The sequence below is a fragment of the Crinia signifera genome, chromosome 19 (assembly GCF_055691185.1).
Source record: "Crinia signifera chromosome 19, ASM5569118v1, whole genome shotgun sequence".
Lineage (NCBI taxonomy): Eukaryota > Metazoa > Chordata > Amphibia > Anura > Myobatrachidae > Crinia > Crinia signifera.
In genome coordinates this window covers 134806176-134824794 of record NC_139226.1, presented here as the reverse complement: position 1 = coordinate 134824794, position 18619 = coordinate 134806176, and the positions used below count along the sequence as shown (strand labels likewise).

Here is an 18619-nt window from a genome sequence, read left to right as displayed (position 1 = left end):
CAACAATTTAACCTGTAATGCCCAATACACATTACTGCCAATACCAAAAAGCTGTCAATACCAAAAAGCAGCCTATGAGTCTGACACCACTCTTATCTCCTCACTGCACCTCAGGACAGGGCCCCTTCCAGACAGGCCCTGTCCAGAGGTGCAGTGAAGAGCATATACTGTGCCATTTTGATGCGCCCCTTACAACCACATTAAGCACTGCAGTCACTAGCCAGCCTCCAGCCCTGTGGCTCCGGCCCCTCTCCCCACAGAGCAGACCAGCACTGTGCAGCTGCTCAGCTACTCGCCAGTTCCAGTGCAGGATAGCATCTACAGGCTCCTCCTGTCTTCCTGACCGATGGGTGCTGCCGCGCCACAGCCTCAGCGTCTGATGTCACGGCCAGGCAGGCAGTCATGCGTGTGTCCCGATGGTACTCCCAGCTCCCAGCGCTGACCCAAGGCTCAGGCTGTTTAGTGGCAGGCAGCAGCGATGCCAGCACAATCTAGGGGTGGACAACGGCAATGGCGGTAAGGCCGAAGGCTGGGAAAGTGGGAAGGCGGCATCTGCGTATTGGCTCCTCTGCACTGCAAGGATCAGGGAGTCAATCCTGACAGACCCTGGAAACCAAGGGTGGGCTTACTGGCCGACTGACAGCCAGCCCAGCCCAGCAGAGCTTTTTTGTTATACACAGTGTCCGGGGCAGCTGAAAATGCAAACAATAGTAAAAAAAAATACTAAACTAAAATTACTGGGCGCTCTGTTATTATGTTTGTGCGCATGTTCGGCGAGTTGTGGAGGGAACACTGCTCCCCTCCCATCCTGTATTCCCCCCTCTGGTCCTCTGTTTTTCCCCTCCTCTACCCCCTGTCCGGACTTTGGACCATGCTGTAGTACATCCTGGGTACTGTATGTGGAGTCATGGAGTTATGAGGAAAGGATAGCCAGGTTAGGGATGGTTACATTGGGCTATGAGGAAAGGCTAGCCAGGTTAGGTATGGTTACATTGGGCTATGAGGAAAGGCTAGCCAGGTTAGGTATGAATACATTGGGCTATGAGGAAAGGCTAGCCAGGTTAGGTATGGTTACATTGGGCTATGAGGAAAGGCTAGCCAGGTTAGGTATGGTTACATTGGGCTATGAGAAAAGGCTAGCCAGGTTAGGTATGGTTACATTGGGCTATGAGGAAAGGCTAGCCAGGTTAGGTGTGGTTACATTGGGCTATGAAGAAAGGTTAGCCAGGTTAGGTATGGTTACATTGGGCTATGAGGAAAGGCTAGCCAGGTTCGGTGTGGTTACATTGGGCTGTGAAGAAAGGCTAGCCAGGTTAGGTGTGGTTACATTGGGCTTTGAGGAAAGGCTAGCCAGGTTAGGGATGGTTACATTGGGTTATGAGGAAAGGCTAGCCAGGTTAGGGATGGTTACATTGGGTTATGAGGAAAGGCTAGCCAGGTTAGGTATGGTCACATTGGGTTATGAGGAAAGGCTAGCCAGGTTAGGGATGGTTACATTTGGCAATGAGGAAAGGCTAGCCAGGTTAGGGATGGTTACATTGGGTTATGAGGAAAGGCTAGCCAGGTTACGGATGGTTACATTTGGCTATGAGGAAGGCTAGCCAGGTTAGGGATGGTTACATTGGGTTTTGAGGAAAAGCTAGCCAGGTTAGGTGTGGTTACATTGGGCTATGAGGAAAGGCTAGCCAGGCTAGGGATTGTTACATTGGGCTATGAGGAAAGGCTAGCCAGGTTAGGTATGGTTACATTGGGCTATGAGGAAAGGCTAGCCAGGTTAGGTATGGTTACATTGGGCTATGAGGAAAGGCTAGCCAGGCTAGGGATGTTCCATTGGGCTATGAGGAAAGGCTAGCCAGGTTAGGTATGGTTACATTGGGCTATGAGGAAAGGCTAGCCAGGTTAGGTATGGTTACATTGGGCTATGAGGAAAGGCTAGCCAGGTTAGGTATGGTTACATTGGGCTATGAGGAAAGGCTAGCCAGGTTAGGGATGGTTACATTGGGCTATGAGGAAAGGCTAGCCAGGTTAGGTATGGTTACATTGGGCTATGATGAAAGGCTAGCCAGGCTAGGGATGTTCCATTGGGCTATGAGGAAAGGCTAGCCAGGTTAGGGATGGTTACATTGGGCTATGAGGAAAGGCTAGCCAGGTTAGGTATGGTTACATTTGGCTATGAGGAAAAGCTAGCCAGGTTAGGTATGGTTACATTGGGCTATGAGGAAAGGCTAGCCAGGTTAGGGATGGTTACATTGGGCTATGAGGAAAGGTTAGCCAGGTTAGGGACGGTTACATTGAGGCTAGCCAATTTACACTTTTAGGGGAACTTTTTACCCAAAGGACTGTAGGACACACAGTCACACCCTATGGTTAGAGGAAAGGAAGTTTCACAACCAGTGAAGGAAAGAATTATTTACAGTAAGGGTAGGTAAGATATGAAATACTCTGCCAGAGAATGTTGTCATGGCAGACATGTGATGGGGGCTATTCTGATTGAATCGGTCCCCCGCATGTTCCCACAAGGGACCGGTTTTTGGTGACTGCACATGCGCATAGTAATTTATGTGCATATGCAGCCGCTGTGTGCGAGCACCACGTCACTCACACACCAGAAGCGGTTGGTGGGCAGTGGAATTCGCCCATGGTAAAGACCAAAATTTCATGGGCGTTCACATGAATATGCTGGGCGTTCCCAGGGAAATTCTCCCATGATGTGGGTGCGGGGGTTGGGCAGATGACGTCATATCAGCTGCTAGCACGCTTCCCACACAGGGCACCCAAAAATAAGAGACACCACAGAGGTGTCTCAGATCTGAGAGCGCTGGAAAAATCATTCAATGGTCGCTGACATTAAATGATTTCTCCCCCCGCACCCACCGCAGGGTGGATGGGGGGCAACGTTTAGTCCACATGCAGTGCTGCGAGTTTTGCAGTGTTGTGTGTGGACCAGAATAAGATCCATAATTTATATGACAGAACGCAGCTCCGCTCAGAGGCGGTGGCGTACGCCCGAGCACGGGAGCATACGCGTCACTGGTCTGGACCAGCAATTGGTCTGCTAATGTGAAAATTGGTAGAATCCAACTTCAAAGGGAAATAGAGCTGTGTAAATAAATTTTTTGAATTGTATGTTTGTGTTGCAGTGAAAAAGTTGACACATGTCGACTCCTATGAATTGTGTTTCCTGTTTTCCTAACATTAAAAACACACTTGCATTAAGGGTGTAGATCAGACATGGCCAAACTGTGGCACTCTACCTATTGTGAAACTACACATCCCAACATGCCTTGCCACAGTTTTAGTATCCCTTAATAGCAAAACTGTGGCAAGGCATGATGGGACTTGTAGTTTCACAACAGCTGGAGGCCGGGCCGGATTAACAATGGGCCAGATGGAGCTACAGCTCCAGGCCCACTCTCCTAATAGGCCCATTTTGTAGCTGAGAACGTTTTCCCCATAGGATAACATGGGACCCGCTAAATCCGACCTCCACCCGGTTCCAACGGCTGCCAGTTCCCCCTCCGGCATCACAGAAGCTCAAGGTTGATCTCAGTCGAACTGAAATCGCTGGGCCTTCAATCTGATACCAGGCTGGTCCATATGGGTTCATTGGTTCTACAGATATACTGTAATTTCATGGCTGTTCATGTTGTTTGAGGACAGATTTCTCTGGAACCAAACGGCCCAGTTTCACAGGACCAAAATCATTCGAAGCCTACATGTAAATGGGACAGTTGGTTCCGAAGATATAGCTGCTTGTTTAAAGGGGGGCGGGGGTGGTTTTCTCTCCCCCTCACACCAGAAAATGCTGGGACTAGGCTGGTGTAAAATGGGCCAGTCCGGGAATGTCCATGCATGATCCTGGGACAATATTCCCGCGTAAATCCCTGCATTTTCTGGTGTAAAAGGGGTATTATTTCAAATAGCAGTGCGCTAAATACAGCCGGGCAGCCCCCTGCTCTATGCCCAGATGTCAATGGCTGTCATTTCCGCCCGACGGCGGCTGTCCCCCAGTTACCATGAGCATGTATTCCCCCTTGGCAATGAGCATGTAATCCCACATGGCAATGAGCACGGAACCCCTGGCAATGAGCACGGAACCCCTGGCAATGAGCATGGAACCCCTGGCAATGAGCATGGAACCCCTGGCAATGAACATGTAGGAAAGCAACACTTATGTAGCATAAATTTTAATAGGCATTATAGTGTTTGGCATAATACATAATAAAGATTATGATGTGTGGCTTAACATGTAATGGGCATTATGGTGTACATTTTTAATGCGCGCCTTTGGCGCGCTATACCCCTATTTATGAAGCATATTGTGCATGATTGCTCAATCTGTTTGGTATAGTGCAGGCATGTCCAAACTATGGCCCTCCAGCTGCTGTGAAACTACAAGTCCCATCATGCATTGCCACAGTTTTGCTATTAGGGAATGCTAAAACTATGTCAAGGCATGCTAAGACGTGTAGTTTCACAACAGCTGGAGGGTCACTGTTTGGACAGGCCTTGTATAGTGTGTATTTTGGCTCAATCCATGTGGCAAAATGTGAATTTTGCCTTAATCTGTGGCATAACGTGAATTTTGCCTTAATCTGTGTGCCATAGTGTAAATTTTGGCTCAATTGGTGTGAATTTTGGCTCATTCCATGTGGCATAATGTTTAAGAGGCAAGTACAGTATAAGGGGGCTACTATTGTGTTGCATGATTTGTATAAGGGGTATATGGTGTGGTAAACTTAGGTGACCACATAAAAGGTGCTGAAATGTTGTCTACCAAGTTTCGGCTTTCAGGTTTTTTTATGACTGGAGTGCCGCCTCACCCCGCAAGTATCTTAGGACATCGGCATCCTGCGGGTGCACCATTGGAGTGCACCCGCCAATATATCTCCCTGCATTTTTATTATGCCAACCCCCTGCTTTTTCCAGGCATATATAATTAGTTAAAAGTATTTACACAAATAGAGACACACCCATGAGCAGACCACCCAAACAGAACACTGGTCACGCCTCCCACATTATTAGGTGCTGGCCACAACCCCTATTATTGCGCATAATAGGCCCTTGATAATTTTCAGCTCCAGGCCCATTTAGACCATAATTTGGCTCTGGTTGGAGGGCCATAGTTTGGACATGCCTGGTGTAGATGGTTAAAAAGTAACTAAATGGACACATTGAAACATGTGTATTTGGATTAATACGACATAAAAATAAACCTACCTTTAAATGGTGAGAAGTGTAGAAAGAGAAGCTTGCACTGAAATCAGTGCTGTGTATGGCTTGCAGGTACTGAAACTAGTTTTTTCACTAAATAGGCTGCAGCATTGGAGAATATTGCAGTCAGGTGTATGTAATTCACTTGTATTTGGCGTTAATTAGCAGACCCAGGGTGTCCGTAAACTCTAAGAGTGATATTGAGTACTCTTTGGCGTCCGACTGTTTTGGGCCAAAAATGCACTATGCGCTCGCCAAGCGAGGCAGTTGTCCCTCCGTGCAGTTTTAGTACACACCCCCGTGCACACCCAGGTATACACCCAGTTTTGCCCACTATTCTGGCCTCTCCCCTAAAAACGCCAACATCACGCCCACTGTGACCGTGCGCATGCGGATGGGATTTTTTGCTCGGGAAGGTCCGTTCATGAGCGGTGTGCTGTCACCGCACTTGCGCATAGTGATTCATACGCATGCGCAGTTGAAAAAACCTCTGTACCTTGCGAACGCGGTCCGCCCGCATCAACCAGAATAACCCCCTTTGAGCCTTATTCTAGTTCATTCTTAGAGGCAAATTCCTTCTTAGATGGGCAAAACCATGTGCACTGCAGGTGGGGCAGATGTAACATATGCAGAGAGAGTTAGATTTGGGTGGGGTTTTTCTTCAAAGTGAGATCTATATTGCAGTGTAAAAATAAAGCAGTCAGTATTTCCCCTGCACAGAAACAAAATAACTCACCCAAATGTAATTCATAGAATTACATTTGGGTGAGTTATTTTGTTTCTGTGCAGGGGAAATACTGGCTGCTTTATTTTTACATTTTAATATAGATCTCCCTTTGAAGAAAAACCCCACCCAAATCTAACTCTCTCTGCATATGTTACATCTGCCCCACCTGCAGTGCACATGGTTTTGCCCATCTAAGAAGGAATGAACAAGAATAAGGCCCTATGTTACTATGTGTGTAACTTGTACATACAGTACAGAGAAAATAGGGCATTTATGTTTTCTTATAATTACTCCTAAATCTTATTTTGGTACTTATGTATTATCTGGGCTCCCATGTTAAATGCACCCCATTTTTTCATACCCCTACTATCCAACTACGCATGGAGTTGATTTTATATAGTGTGGCGAGCGCAGTGAGCCACCGTGCCCGAAGCGTGGCGAGCGGACGCGGTCTCATAAGAAAAACGGGAGCCTAGATATTACATAAGTACCCTTATTTTATACTGACCTACCTGCAATCACCATGTCTCAAATACTCTGAGATGTTGCTAGGAGGTTTGTCGCCCTCCTGCAAACTATAAATTTGCATCCACCCAAACTTTACAAAGGGACGGGCATGGCCACACAACAGTACTCCCACTCCAAATTACACCACACAGTAGAACAATTTTATTCACCTAACATAGCACCAGTGCCGTAACTAGCCAGTTTGGTGCCACATGTTAAAAAAACAGGGAGAGTGCGCACTGAAGGCACGCACAAAAACATAGAAGCGTGGTTTCATGGGGAATTGGCGTGGTCACATAAAAGTACCAATAACACCATAATCCCATAACACATTATTCTCCACACTTCAAAGCCCATTACACATTATACCACACACAGTAATGCACATTATTCGCTATGCCACACATCATGATGCCCCGTAAGCCCATTACACATTATACCACACACAGTAATGCACATTATTCGCTATGCCACACATCATGATGCCCCGTAAGCCCATTACACATTATACCACACACAGTAATGCACATTATTCGCTATGCCACACATCATGATGCCCCGTAAACAATATGCAGCACACCATAATGCCTATTACACATTATGCCACACACCATAATTCCCCTTACACAATATTCCTTGCACTATAATGCCCATATGACATTAACACACATTATGCTACACATAATGCCCCGAATACTCCTGCATATGCCCACATTTGTATCATTGCTTATTCATAACGCTCATACCAGTTGCAAAAAGTAGTTGCTCTGCTTACAGTAAACATAACGCCCACACCAGTTACATAGTTACATAGTTACATAGTAGGTAAGGCTGAAAAAAGACTTGCGTCCATCTAGTTCAACCTGGTATAGATATCCATTGCTGATATGGTAGGTTCTGGTATTTTACAGACAAATTATATTTCTTATTTGTACCCATGGATGTTTTTCTCCAGTAAATGTTTGTCCAACTTTGCCTTGAACGCATTTAATGAGCCAGCCGTTACCACCTCTCTGGGAAGAGAGTTCCAGAGTTTGACTGTTCTGACCGTAAAGAAATTCTTTCTACTAGCTGAATGAAATCTTTTTTCTTCTAATCTATACTCATGCCCTCGCGTCCTAGATTCCTTTCTAGTAGAAAAGAGGGTGCGTGACAGTTCCTTATATTGGCCCTTGATATACTTGTACATGTTGAGCATGTCCCCCCTTAAACGTCTCTTTTCTAATGTAAATAGTCCCAAATTGCTTAATCTCTCCCCGTAGCTTAAATTCTCCATTCCCCTAATAAGCTTTGTTGGTCGCCTTTGGACTTTTTCTAATTCTATGATGTCCTTTTTATAGTGTGGGGCCCAGAACTGTACTCCGTACTCTAGGTGAGGTCTCACCAATGCTTTATATAGTGGCATAATTACCCTTGAGTCCCTAGTTTCCATTCCCCTCTTAATACATGCCAGAATTTTGTTGGCCTTTTTTGTAGCTACATTACAATGGGCACTACATCCTAGTTTGCTGTCTATTTGGACTCCTAGATCCTTTTCAAGTATGGAATTACCCAGTTTCTCTCCGCTAAGGTTGTAACTTGCACACTGGTTGTGTCTCCCAAGGTGCATAACCTTACATTTATCTACATTGAACCTCATCTTCCATTTTTTTGCCCACTCATCTAGAATTGCAAGATCATTTTGAAGCATGGTGACATCTTCTGATGATTTGATGACTTTGCTAAGTTTTGTATCGTCCGCAAAGATGGATACATTGCTGAGTAACCCTATCCCAATATCGTTAATAAAAATGTTAAACAAAATGGGCCCCAAAGCCGAACCCTGGGGCACTCCACTTAGTACCGGTATCATATCTGATACGGCACCATTCACAACCACTCTTTGTTCTCTATTACATAGCCAATTCCCTACCCATCTGCAGATATTTTCACCCAATCCTAGGTTCTCCATTTTATTAATCAATCTCTTGTGTGGGACAGTATCAAATGCTTTAGCGAAATCTAGGAAAATCACATCTACAGCATTTCCATTATCAAGGTTTTTACTAACCTCTTCATAGAACCCTAGTAAATTAGTTTGGCATGAACTATTTTTCACGAACCCATGTTGGTTAGCACTGAGTAGACTGTGATGATCTAAATATTTCTGTATACCATCCCTTAAAAATCCTTCAAATAGTTTACCCACAATTGATGTTAAACTAACGGGTCTGTAATTAGCGGGATCTTCCTTTTTTCCTTTTTTGAATATTGGCACTACCTCTGCTATTCTCCAATCTTTTGGTACTATACCTGACGATAGTGACTTGCTAAAGATATAATGTAGGGGGGTAGCTAGTTCATCCCTTAATTCCATTAATACCCTTGGATGAATCCCATCTGGCCCTGGTGATTTATTTGTTTTGAGTTTGCTTAGCCTCAGTATTATTTCCTTCGGCGTGAAATCCACAATGAGATCTGGCTTATTTGTCCCGTTTGTGGTAAATGTTCGTTCCACAGTCTGCTCTCCCTTAGTAAATACTGATGAGAAGAACTCATTTAACAGTTTTGCTTTTCCCTTGTCCTCAGTAACACTTTTTCCACTAGTATCAGTTAGTGGGCCTATGTTTTCCTTAAGTAAACGTTTACTATTTATGTATTTAAAAAACTTCTTTGGGTTGGTTTTGCTTTCAGTGGCTATGCACTCTTCATATAATATTTTAGCTGCTTTGATTACCCCTTTACAAGTTTTGTTTGATTCTTTGTATTTTGCGAACGCCTCCTCATTCAAGTTATTTTTATAGAATTTAAAGGCTCTGGTTTTATTGTTGATAGCTGACCTTACTTCTTTGTCCAACCATGGTGGCTTTTTTTTGTTGAATTTACCTTTAGTTACTTTAGGAATGTATTCAATAGTTAGTGAATCAAGCACCTTTTTTAGAGTATCCCACATTTCCTCTGCATTTTTTCCCTCCATAACCGTTTTCCACCCAATTCCTGTTAGGGCTTCCCTGAATAATTCAAAGTTCGCTTTTCTGAAGTTTAGTATTTTTGCAGATCCTTTTTGATGTTGCTGACAGTAGTAGCACTGCCTATTAGTAGCACTGTGTCACCATATGCCCACACCAGTTTCTGACAGTAGTAGCACTGCCTATACACATGCCCACACCAGTTGCCGATAGTAGTATATCTGCTTGTACATAACACCCACACCAGTTGCCAAAAGTAGTTGCTCTGCTTATACATAGTGCCCACACCAGTTGCCGACAGTAGTAGCACTGCTAAACCATATGCCCACACCATTTGCCGACATTAGTAGAGCTGCCTATACACATGTTCACACCATTTGCCGACATTAGTAGCACTGTGTAACCATATGCCCACACCAGTTGCCGACATTAGTAGCAATGCCTACACAAGTGCACACACCAGTTGCTGACATTACTAGCCTGCCTATACAAGTGCCCACACCATTTGCCGACATTAGTTGTGCTGCCTATACATAACACCCACACCAGTTTCTGACAGTAGTAGCGCTGCCTATACATACTGTATGCCTACTCCAATAGTAGTACTGCCTATACACCTGCCCACACCAGTTGCCGACAATAGTAGCACTGCGTAACCATATGCCCACACCAGTTGCTGACATTAGCAGCACTACCTATACACATGCTCACACCAGTTGCCGACATTAGTAGCACTGCCTATACATATGCCCACACCAGTTGTCAAAATTAGTGGCACTGTGTAACCATATACCCACACCAGTTGCCGACATAAGTAGCGCTGCCTATACAATTGCCCACACCAGTTGCCGACATTAGTAGCGCTGCCTATCCAAGTGCCCACACCAGTTGCTGACATTAGTAGCACTGCCTACACACATGCTCACACCAGTTGCTGACATTAGTAGCGATGCTTATACACATGCCCACATCAGTTGCCGACATTAATAGTGCTGCCTATACATGTGCCCACATCAGTTGCCGACATTAATACACCCACACTTTACACACTTGGCAGCTCATCCTCTCCTGTTTCCTTGTGTCTTCAGTCAGTCTTGCTCCCTTGTAGCTCCACCCCTTCTGGTCCGTGTAGCCATGCACCCTATGGTCGTGTAGCCACGCACCCTTTTGGTCCCTGACGATGACCAGGTGACAAGGAGCAGGGAGGGAGCTCTATGTCTCCGGCACTGCTGCCTGTCATGCAGTGTGACAGGCGCAGCAACAGCCGGCGCCTCCCTGCTTTGCATTTTCTACTGAGCGGGTAGCGCTGGCCCTGCATATAAACCATGTGCCCATTACTTTATTGCAATGCAGTAATGCACATATTTCTGGTAATTTATTACAGCATGCTGTGGATGAAGGTACTAAGTATTATATGTATACGATGGAGCATACATCATAAACTCCTTGTATTCAGTATGTGGCCATTGCTGGGACACACATTATATTTCTTTGTGGTTGACTCACTATAACTATATAGAATGTTACATTCCTTCTTATCTGAGTATTTCCCCACAGGTCAAATTAAAGGAGAAACTTTGATTGACATCAGTATGGGATCCTTCGTTCATCATCTTTTTGTTGCCTGTGAATGTTTTAAAAAGATCACAATACTAAAACTACAAGACACCTGTATTATGGAACTCAAAAAATGGGTGGACACCCGGACTGGGGCGTTTGATTGGACTCATGCAACTAAATTTGCTACAGAGCTGGCAGGTATCAGGTAAAATATAATTCTGGTAAAATATAATTCTGGTAATGTAAGAGCATAAAGAAAGAGTGCAGCCCATTGCCCACGCGCAGTGCACGACCTCAACTGCACCCTGGTCCATGCAGGGGACCCTTAATAATAGAGACCAGGCAGCACAACCAGCGACAGCCCCATCCTACACCCAGGTATGGAGTGCCACTCCCCAAAATAACTATTCTGATCTCTAGTAGTGATATGTTGTGATCCCAGCACCAAACTTCTGACCAACATTGGTATTCTGCCTGTCAGCATCCTGATTACTGGTATGCAAGTGAATTCCTCCCTTAGTAACCCAGGAACAGCTAAAATTGTGTGGTCACACCCCTTCCCACTAAAGACCATGTCTCTTTGTGCACCAACGGTGTGCACTATCCCTTTTACAAACATGAGGGTTGGAGGTACCAATGCTCTTGCTGTTGCAGGACCCATAATACTGTATCTAGAGGTGCACCTTGCAGTGATAACAGGGGGCACCAAACAATATCTTTCTTAGGCATTAAATTGGTTAGGGTCAGCTCTATGACTAGCCATGTGCACTACTGTTAGGAGCCATTTATTCTGGCTCATTCCTGTTATGTTGGTTCTGTGATTTTTACCTGGTATTGGACTCTCTGGTGGCCTCCGGTGGTGAGTCTGTGCCATTGCAGCTCAATCTTCTGTTAGCTGATTTATGCACAAGTCTGGGTGTTAATGACCTCGTTATACCAGCTTGGGAGTTGGGCTGGATCTTTCATAAGTGTTTTGATTACCTGAGCCCTTCTTAAGGCATTCTCCCCAGCACTGCCCTGCCAGTGATAGTTTTCTGTTCCCTTTTGCAAGGAGCTGCAGTTTCCTGTTCACAGCTGGTCACCTGTCTGGGTACTGCTCTGTTTGGAGCTTACCACCCATCTGCTGGTCATTAGTCTGTTTCTCCCTGTACTTAGCCCAGTGAAGCCTCCCTGGCCTTTGGCAGCTCCATCCTGCTTACATTCAGTTTCATAATCCTGTCTGTCTGCTCCAGTCTGTCCCAGCCCGCTTTTTACTATCCTTAGCTGCTGGATATCCCGTGGTCCTGCTGTGCCTGTTACAGGTCATGTAAGTGCTCCAGTGGAGCCTGGTTCTGTTCTTTGTTTATTTATGAAGTTCTGGCAAGCTGCCATATTCCTTTGTTGTTCTGTATTTTCTGAAGTTCCTTTGGTCCTGTTCTCCCAGGTGTGGAGAGACCCACGTTATTACTCTTGTTTTGGGGTACCATTTATTACTGTGTGCCCTCAGTTCAAGTTTGCATGTTCAGTTGGAGGCACCCCGGTCCATCTGTATCTTGTGTCTGCGCACTCCCCATCCTTGGCCTGGTGCCATTAGGCAGGGTGTTCCCCCCAGATAGCGCCGTTTAGTTACAGTAGATCACTTCTTGACACTACCTATGATGATCTCCGTAGTCTTGTCATCTCTTAAAACCTGGTTGCAGCGGGCTTGGAGTGGGCCTAACTCACTCCTTCTAACGCGGGGACTACAGGAGAAGTCTAGCTGTACCAGAAGATTACGGCCATCAGTCCGAGGAGGTCAATAGAGTTAGTGTAGGTTTCGCCATGGCCGTTCTAAACAGTGGTCCCGGCTGTGGGTTTACACCCAAAACCCTAACAGCTACATGATGCATGAATGCTACATAAATGAGGATGCATTTGTCACAATCCATAATAAAATATTGATGACATTTCTTACACATAAAAACCACCTAAGAATGCAGAGAACCCTCTACTGCTTCACAAAAGTAATTGATACTTACAAGTAAGTCCGTGCTCTCTGAGATGATTTGTTCTGTGGAAAAGGTGTAGAAATTTTGCATGGACACTTGTACCAATTGTGTTATATACTGTTTTTTCCCCTAGTGTTGAAGAACAAGAAAAGAAAGAAATGGTAAAGGAAACACTTACATGCATTATGAAATGTGACTTCAGCAAAGAGAATCTCACGGATCCTGTGGTGTTACCACAAGCCGACTGTCTAGTGACTGGGGTGATGCTGGAAGTGGTTAGTCAGGACCAAGAAGATTACATCAGAAACCTGAGGAAGATGTCAAAGCTGCTTAAACCCGAAGGATACTTTATTGCTATTGGAGCCTTAAATGCCACATATTACACTGCTGGTAATGATAGGCTACATTTATTAAATTACGATGAAAATTTCGTAAGAAAGACCCTCACCGATGAAGGATATGTAATTATCTCCTGTGAGTTACTTGATAGCAAGGTAAAGAGTGATCTCACAGATTATAAACAAATGATGGTTCTTACAGCTGTTAAGGGGAATATATAGGATGTGATTGGTGGCCATTGTCTGGATGATTCCGTCAACACTTCATAATAACAACTGATCTACTGTAGGTATTCCTGCTTTATAGTTATACTTTACCATATTGTCCCAGCTTTGTAACTTACTGTATACTGTAGGTACTTGACTACATAGTATTTCATATCCTGTAGGCAGTGCTATTTTTGTAGGAAAATAGGTTCAGGAACTGTGGGCGGGGCAGAAGTGGGTGGTGATGTGGGTGCAGCTACCAAAGGGGCGGAGTATCAATTCACGCATAAACTTTTTTTTAACACATAATTCCCTCAGCAGTGCCATATATACACATGCCACCAGCAGTGCAAGTTACACAATGCCCCCAATAAGTCCAGATAAACAATGCCCCCCAGCCAGTGGTAAAAGTCTAAAAAAATACCTGGTGGTACTGTGTGCGCGTGTGGCCACATGCCACATGAGGCTTGGCCAATGAAAATGGGGGCATGATACACATATGACCCCAATAGTGCAGTCCGTGATGCCCATTATACATATGCCACACACTGTCATGCCCATTATACATATGCCAAACCATGATGCCCAGTATCCATATGCCACACACCGTGATGCCCATTATCCATATACAGACGGAGACAGAGGGGGCATGCAGACGGAGACAGAGGGGGCATGCAGACGGAGACAGAGGGGGCATGCAGACGGAGACAGAGGGGCATGCAGATGGAGACAGACGGAGACTGAGGGGGCATGCAGACGGAGACAGAGGGGCATGCAGATGGAAACAGAGGGGGCATGTAGATGGAGACAGAAGGGGCATGCAGACGGAGACAGAGGAGGCATGCAGACGGAGACAGACGGAGACAGAGGGGGCATGCAGACGGAGACAAAGGGGGCATGCAGACGGAGACAGACGGAGACAGAGGGGGCATGCAGACGGAGACAGAGGGGGCATGCAGACGGAGACAGAGGGGCATGCAGATGGAGACAGAGGGGGCATGGAGACAGGCGCAGAGGGGGCATGGAGACAGGCGCAGAGGGGGCATGCAGACAGGTGCAGAGGGGGCATGCAGACAGATGAAGAGGGGTCATGGAGACAGGCGCAGTGGGGGCACAGAATCACATGTGGAGGGGGCACAGAGACAGATGCAGAGGGGGCACAGAGACAGATGCAGAGGGGGCACAGAGGCAGAGGCATCAGGAGATTGGAGGCTGTGGAGAAGAGGGACTTGCAGCCTGCTTCTGCTGCACTTTGAGAAATAGTCAACATAGAGAAGAGGAAAGGGCTGTGTTCTCTGTGCTGCTGCACTGATCAAACCACAATCTTCCTCTCCAAACTTATGAATTGCCTCTGCCCCTCTCCCCCAAACCCACAGTGGCGCATAGTAATGTGTGGACGGAAATTCAACATTCACTCACAGCCACAGGGACATTCCAGCGCTGCTGTAGGCTCCAGTCGGAGGACAGAAGATAAGGAAGGGTCACGGGACAGCTGTAACTGAGAGGTGCTCGTCTCATTCACCATCTAGACGTGCCGCTGCGAAGCTACCTTCGGACTCGCACGTTGATGACATCATCATCTTGCGAGTCTCCCTACAATAGGTAGCTCCGGACGGCAGACACACTATTGGCTCACTGTGAACTGTACCGTCGCGGAGACAGTTTCACATGCAGGGCACTGCTCTACCTTTAAAACCCCACCCCCATTCAAACATGCTACAGAGGATGCCTGCTGGGCCGACGAGCCCAGCTGCTGTACACCCAGGCACTCTCAGGCGCCGGACTTCCTCCGCTCCCACAGAGCCGGCTAGAGGTTCCGGAACGCCGTTCCTGATGACGCAATTTTTCACCTGAACTTCAGGAACGGCGTTCCGGACCGTTCCGGCCGAAAAATAGCCCTGCCTGTAGGTAATTTTAAACTCTGAACTAGGGAATGTAATTACTGCAAATAAGTGTTGGATAGACTGTCCTATCACCATTTGTGTACTCAATTGGAGACCTTTTGTTGTGGGAGGAAGTCTTTTGAGGGATCAGTGAAATTAGAGTGGACACTTGGTGGCAGCCCTACATATAGTTACTGCTTTAATTCTGCCTTTTATGCCACTGTGATTAGCTTTTTTCTTATATTCCCTTCTTGTAACCCCCACTTTATACTACACCTCTGCTATGTGCACCCCCGCCGCAGCAACCTCAGATGCGCCTGGGTTGGTTTCTGTATGGGTAGGTTGCACTATGTATTTAATTTATCCTTCTAGAGCAGGCCTAGCTGACTACAGCCTTGGGGTGTACAAGCAATTTGAGGTTCGGGTTGGCTCACCTGGTACACTTGTGGATGGGATTGAATAAGCATGGGCCTGACTGTTATATTACCCCCATTACAAACATTAGGATGCTGCAACCACCACATTTTCTGTAATGTACTCTGGTGTACCCTAATACACCCAGGGTAATCCTACATAGTGCATTCAAGATGGCTGCCTCACCTGTTACCTTTCATATAGGATAACCTGTGGAATTTGTTATCCCAAATTGCTGCACTAACCATGTTTATACTTATTGAGCTCTATGGATTTTTTTCCTGTGTTATTTTCTTCCTGTGCTAATACAAAATCCTTATTAAAATGTGTTGTTTTTCTTTTTGTTTGTCTGTAAACATAGTTTGAGTCCTGCTGTAGAAACGCACTATACAGTATAAATAAAATTATACTATTATTATGCTCTTCTATAGCCCTTGGTTATTTGCTAAATCTTACAGACTGTACAGCTGTAATTATGTGACAGAGATAAAGTTTAGCAAAAAATAATACTTTTTAGTACATTTATATTATTTTCATCTTGATAAAGCAGAAATATGCTTCATATTTCTAAATGTAAAAATGTAAAATTACGCGGATGAAAGTTTAATTGACCACAATTATCATATAATCATTTTTAAATAATTCTTACAAGTGTAAAGGTGAAATGAGTTTTAAAACATGCGTACCAAAACTGGGTTTTACACTACTGTGTAAACCCTTGGGAGCGCTTAGATTGAGTTGTTGGCTCAATTGGAGCAGCTGCTTGGGTAGGGAGGGTCAGTCCCTACGTATATACAAAAAAAAAAGACAACACAAAAAGCAGCGCTCACATACAATGATGAGTGAATCAGATTGAAAATTCATATAACAATTTATTAAAAAACAACAATATTAAAAATGTAGCAGCATATAGATTTTTGACAAGTGTACACTATTGCAATAGGATTATAGTGGCAAAAAATGGGGTGGGGGGGGAATGTAAAATCACAATTGATATAGGTGCCCAGATCTCACGTGTGTCTGGATGACCCCATCCGGGGTTAGGAGGAATGAAGAACCCGCACTGTCCACGTATGAAATACAGTCCCAATGAATTGTGGAGTCCGTAAACGGCGATTTGTATCCTGCGAGCACACCGAGGGAGTGGCTGATGTTGTAAGTGCCTACCTACAACCTCGTGGCCGCATGTCCAGGTTGAATGGTGGAAATTGAGCCGTAGACTTCCAGGGATCGTTTCAGAAGAATTATGGTCAGGTAATTGAGCAGGGGAAACCTCCAAATGATTGTCCAGGATCTGGCACCAGCATTACCAACGCGTTTCGCTGTCCAAACGTCAGCTTTGTCAAGGTATGCTGCTGTATGATCTAAACCTATATTTATACCCAGTGCATTATGGGATTCATTTGCATGATTGATCTGATTCACTCATTATGCCGACATAATAGTCAATAAAATCTTTAAGTATATGGTGGAGACAGACCTTAGAAATATAACAAACCTATAAATGATATAAAAAACAGACGATTTCATATAAAAAACACACTTTAATTTAATTTGACCTCTATGAACTATTTCCGGGTCAAATAGATGACCTAATCTTATGTTGATTCAGACTCTAGTTCGTATGTTATAGAGACCTGGGAGGGCGATTTCACCTTACATTTATAGTTAATTATGGTCCTCATGCATACAAGTAGTGGGTCTCACTATTGCACATCAGGATTCAATAAACATGTACATATATTCCCCGTTCGTCGGGGTTTTAAACCGGAAGTAGTTTCACAATGTTATGCCAACTCCTTGGTAACAATTCCGCGTCACCGGAAGTGACGTTCCGTTATACAAGTTATAGGTTTAATTTTGTAAAGAGACAATACTAGTTGATGGTTTCACATGGTATTATACATCATTAAAGTCACTCTACCTTGTTATCTCTAGCAATAAGTCGCGTGAGAAGTAAATTTTCTCTAAGGTGAATATAGTATAGGCATTGTACTGGTTAGACTACAATACCCAGGATTCTCTGTACCGGAAGTGACGTTCCGTTTTTTCGTGTACAGATCCACACATCATTTACAATTCATTCAGTTACAGTTGGTATAGTTATTTATTTATATAACTCTGCTACATTAATCTATACAACACCCTTTGCATACTATCGTATAACTCATGATTTTTAAGTCAGAGTATGGCATATCGCTGGAACTACAGTGCCCATAATGCATTTCTTTAACCGGAAATGACATTACGTAAAGTTCATGTTATTACACACAATCCAAATCACTTCATATATAGTTAGTTATTTAATTTCTATGCCTAACATAAATAAAAATTCTGTCAATAATATCTCCATTTGGCATTCTTGTTTTCCTCAGTCATTCATTACATTAATTCGATTTACAAGTTATTAGGACTACAAGTCCCATACTGCTTCACTGTATTCATGTTTAGCTTAGCTTTTATTAGCTCTATTCTTTTAGGTAAAAGTATGATGAACAATTATTCCCTCTACATTCATATAATTCATCACAAATATTTATTCCAAAAACTAATAATTAGAAAAAACTTTTGTTTCTATGTGGGCTTATCATTATGGCTGTGTCCTGAAATGGACCATTATTGGTTGTCATGGTAACCCATGATAGCATCTCACATATAGCACTGATTTATCTCTCTGAATCTAATGCTCGCTCGGATGTCAAGTTGAGCTTATTAACCCATTCAAGCCCTTATTATTTAAATACTAGGATCTGTTATCAATTATTTATGAATAAACAATAAGGGAAGAAAAAACCGCCAAAGGGATATACATTTTACACTGTGAAAGGACAGTTACTATGTGCATATTACTTTA

At 44.4% G+C, this 18619-nt stretch overlaps 1 protein-coding gene across 1 annotated transcript; it reads left to right on the top strand.

The window, feature by feature from the left end:
- Positions 1-510: 510 nt before the first annotated feature.
- On the top strand, positions 511-13483 carry LOC146041633 (nicotinamide N-methyltransferase-like). Its single transcript, XM_083161568.1, has 4 exons — positions 511-516; positions 10781-10796; positions 10954-11161; positions 13057-13483. Exons 1-4 carry the CDS (start codon positions 511-513, stop codon positions 13481-13483), a joined length of 657 nt encoding a protein of 218 aa, XP_083017694.1.
- Positions 13484-18619: the final 5136 nt, after the last annotated feature.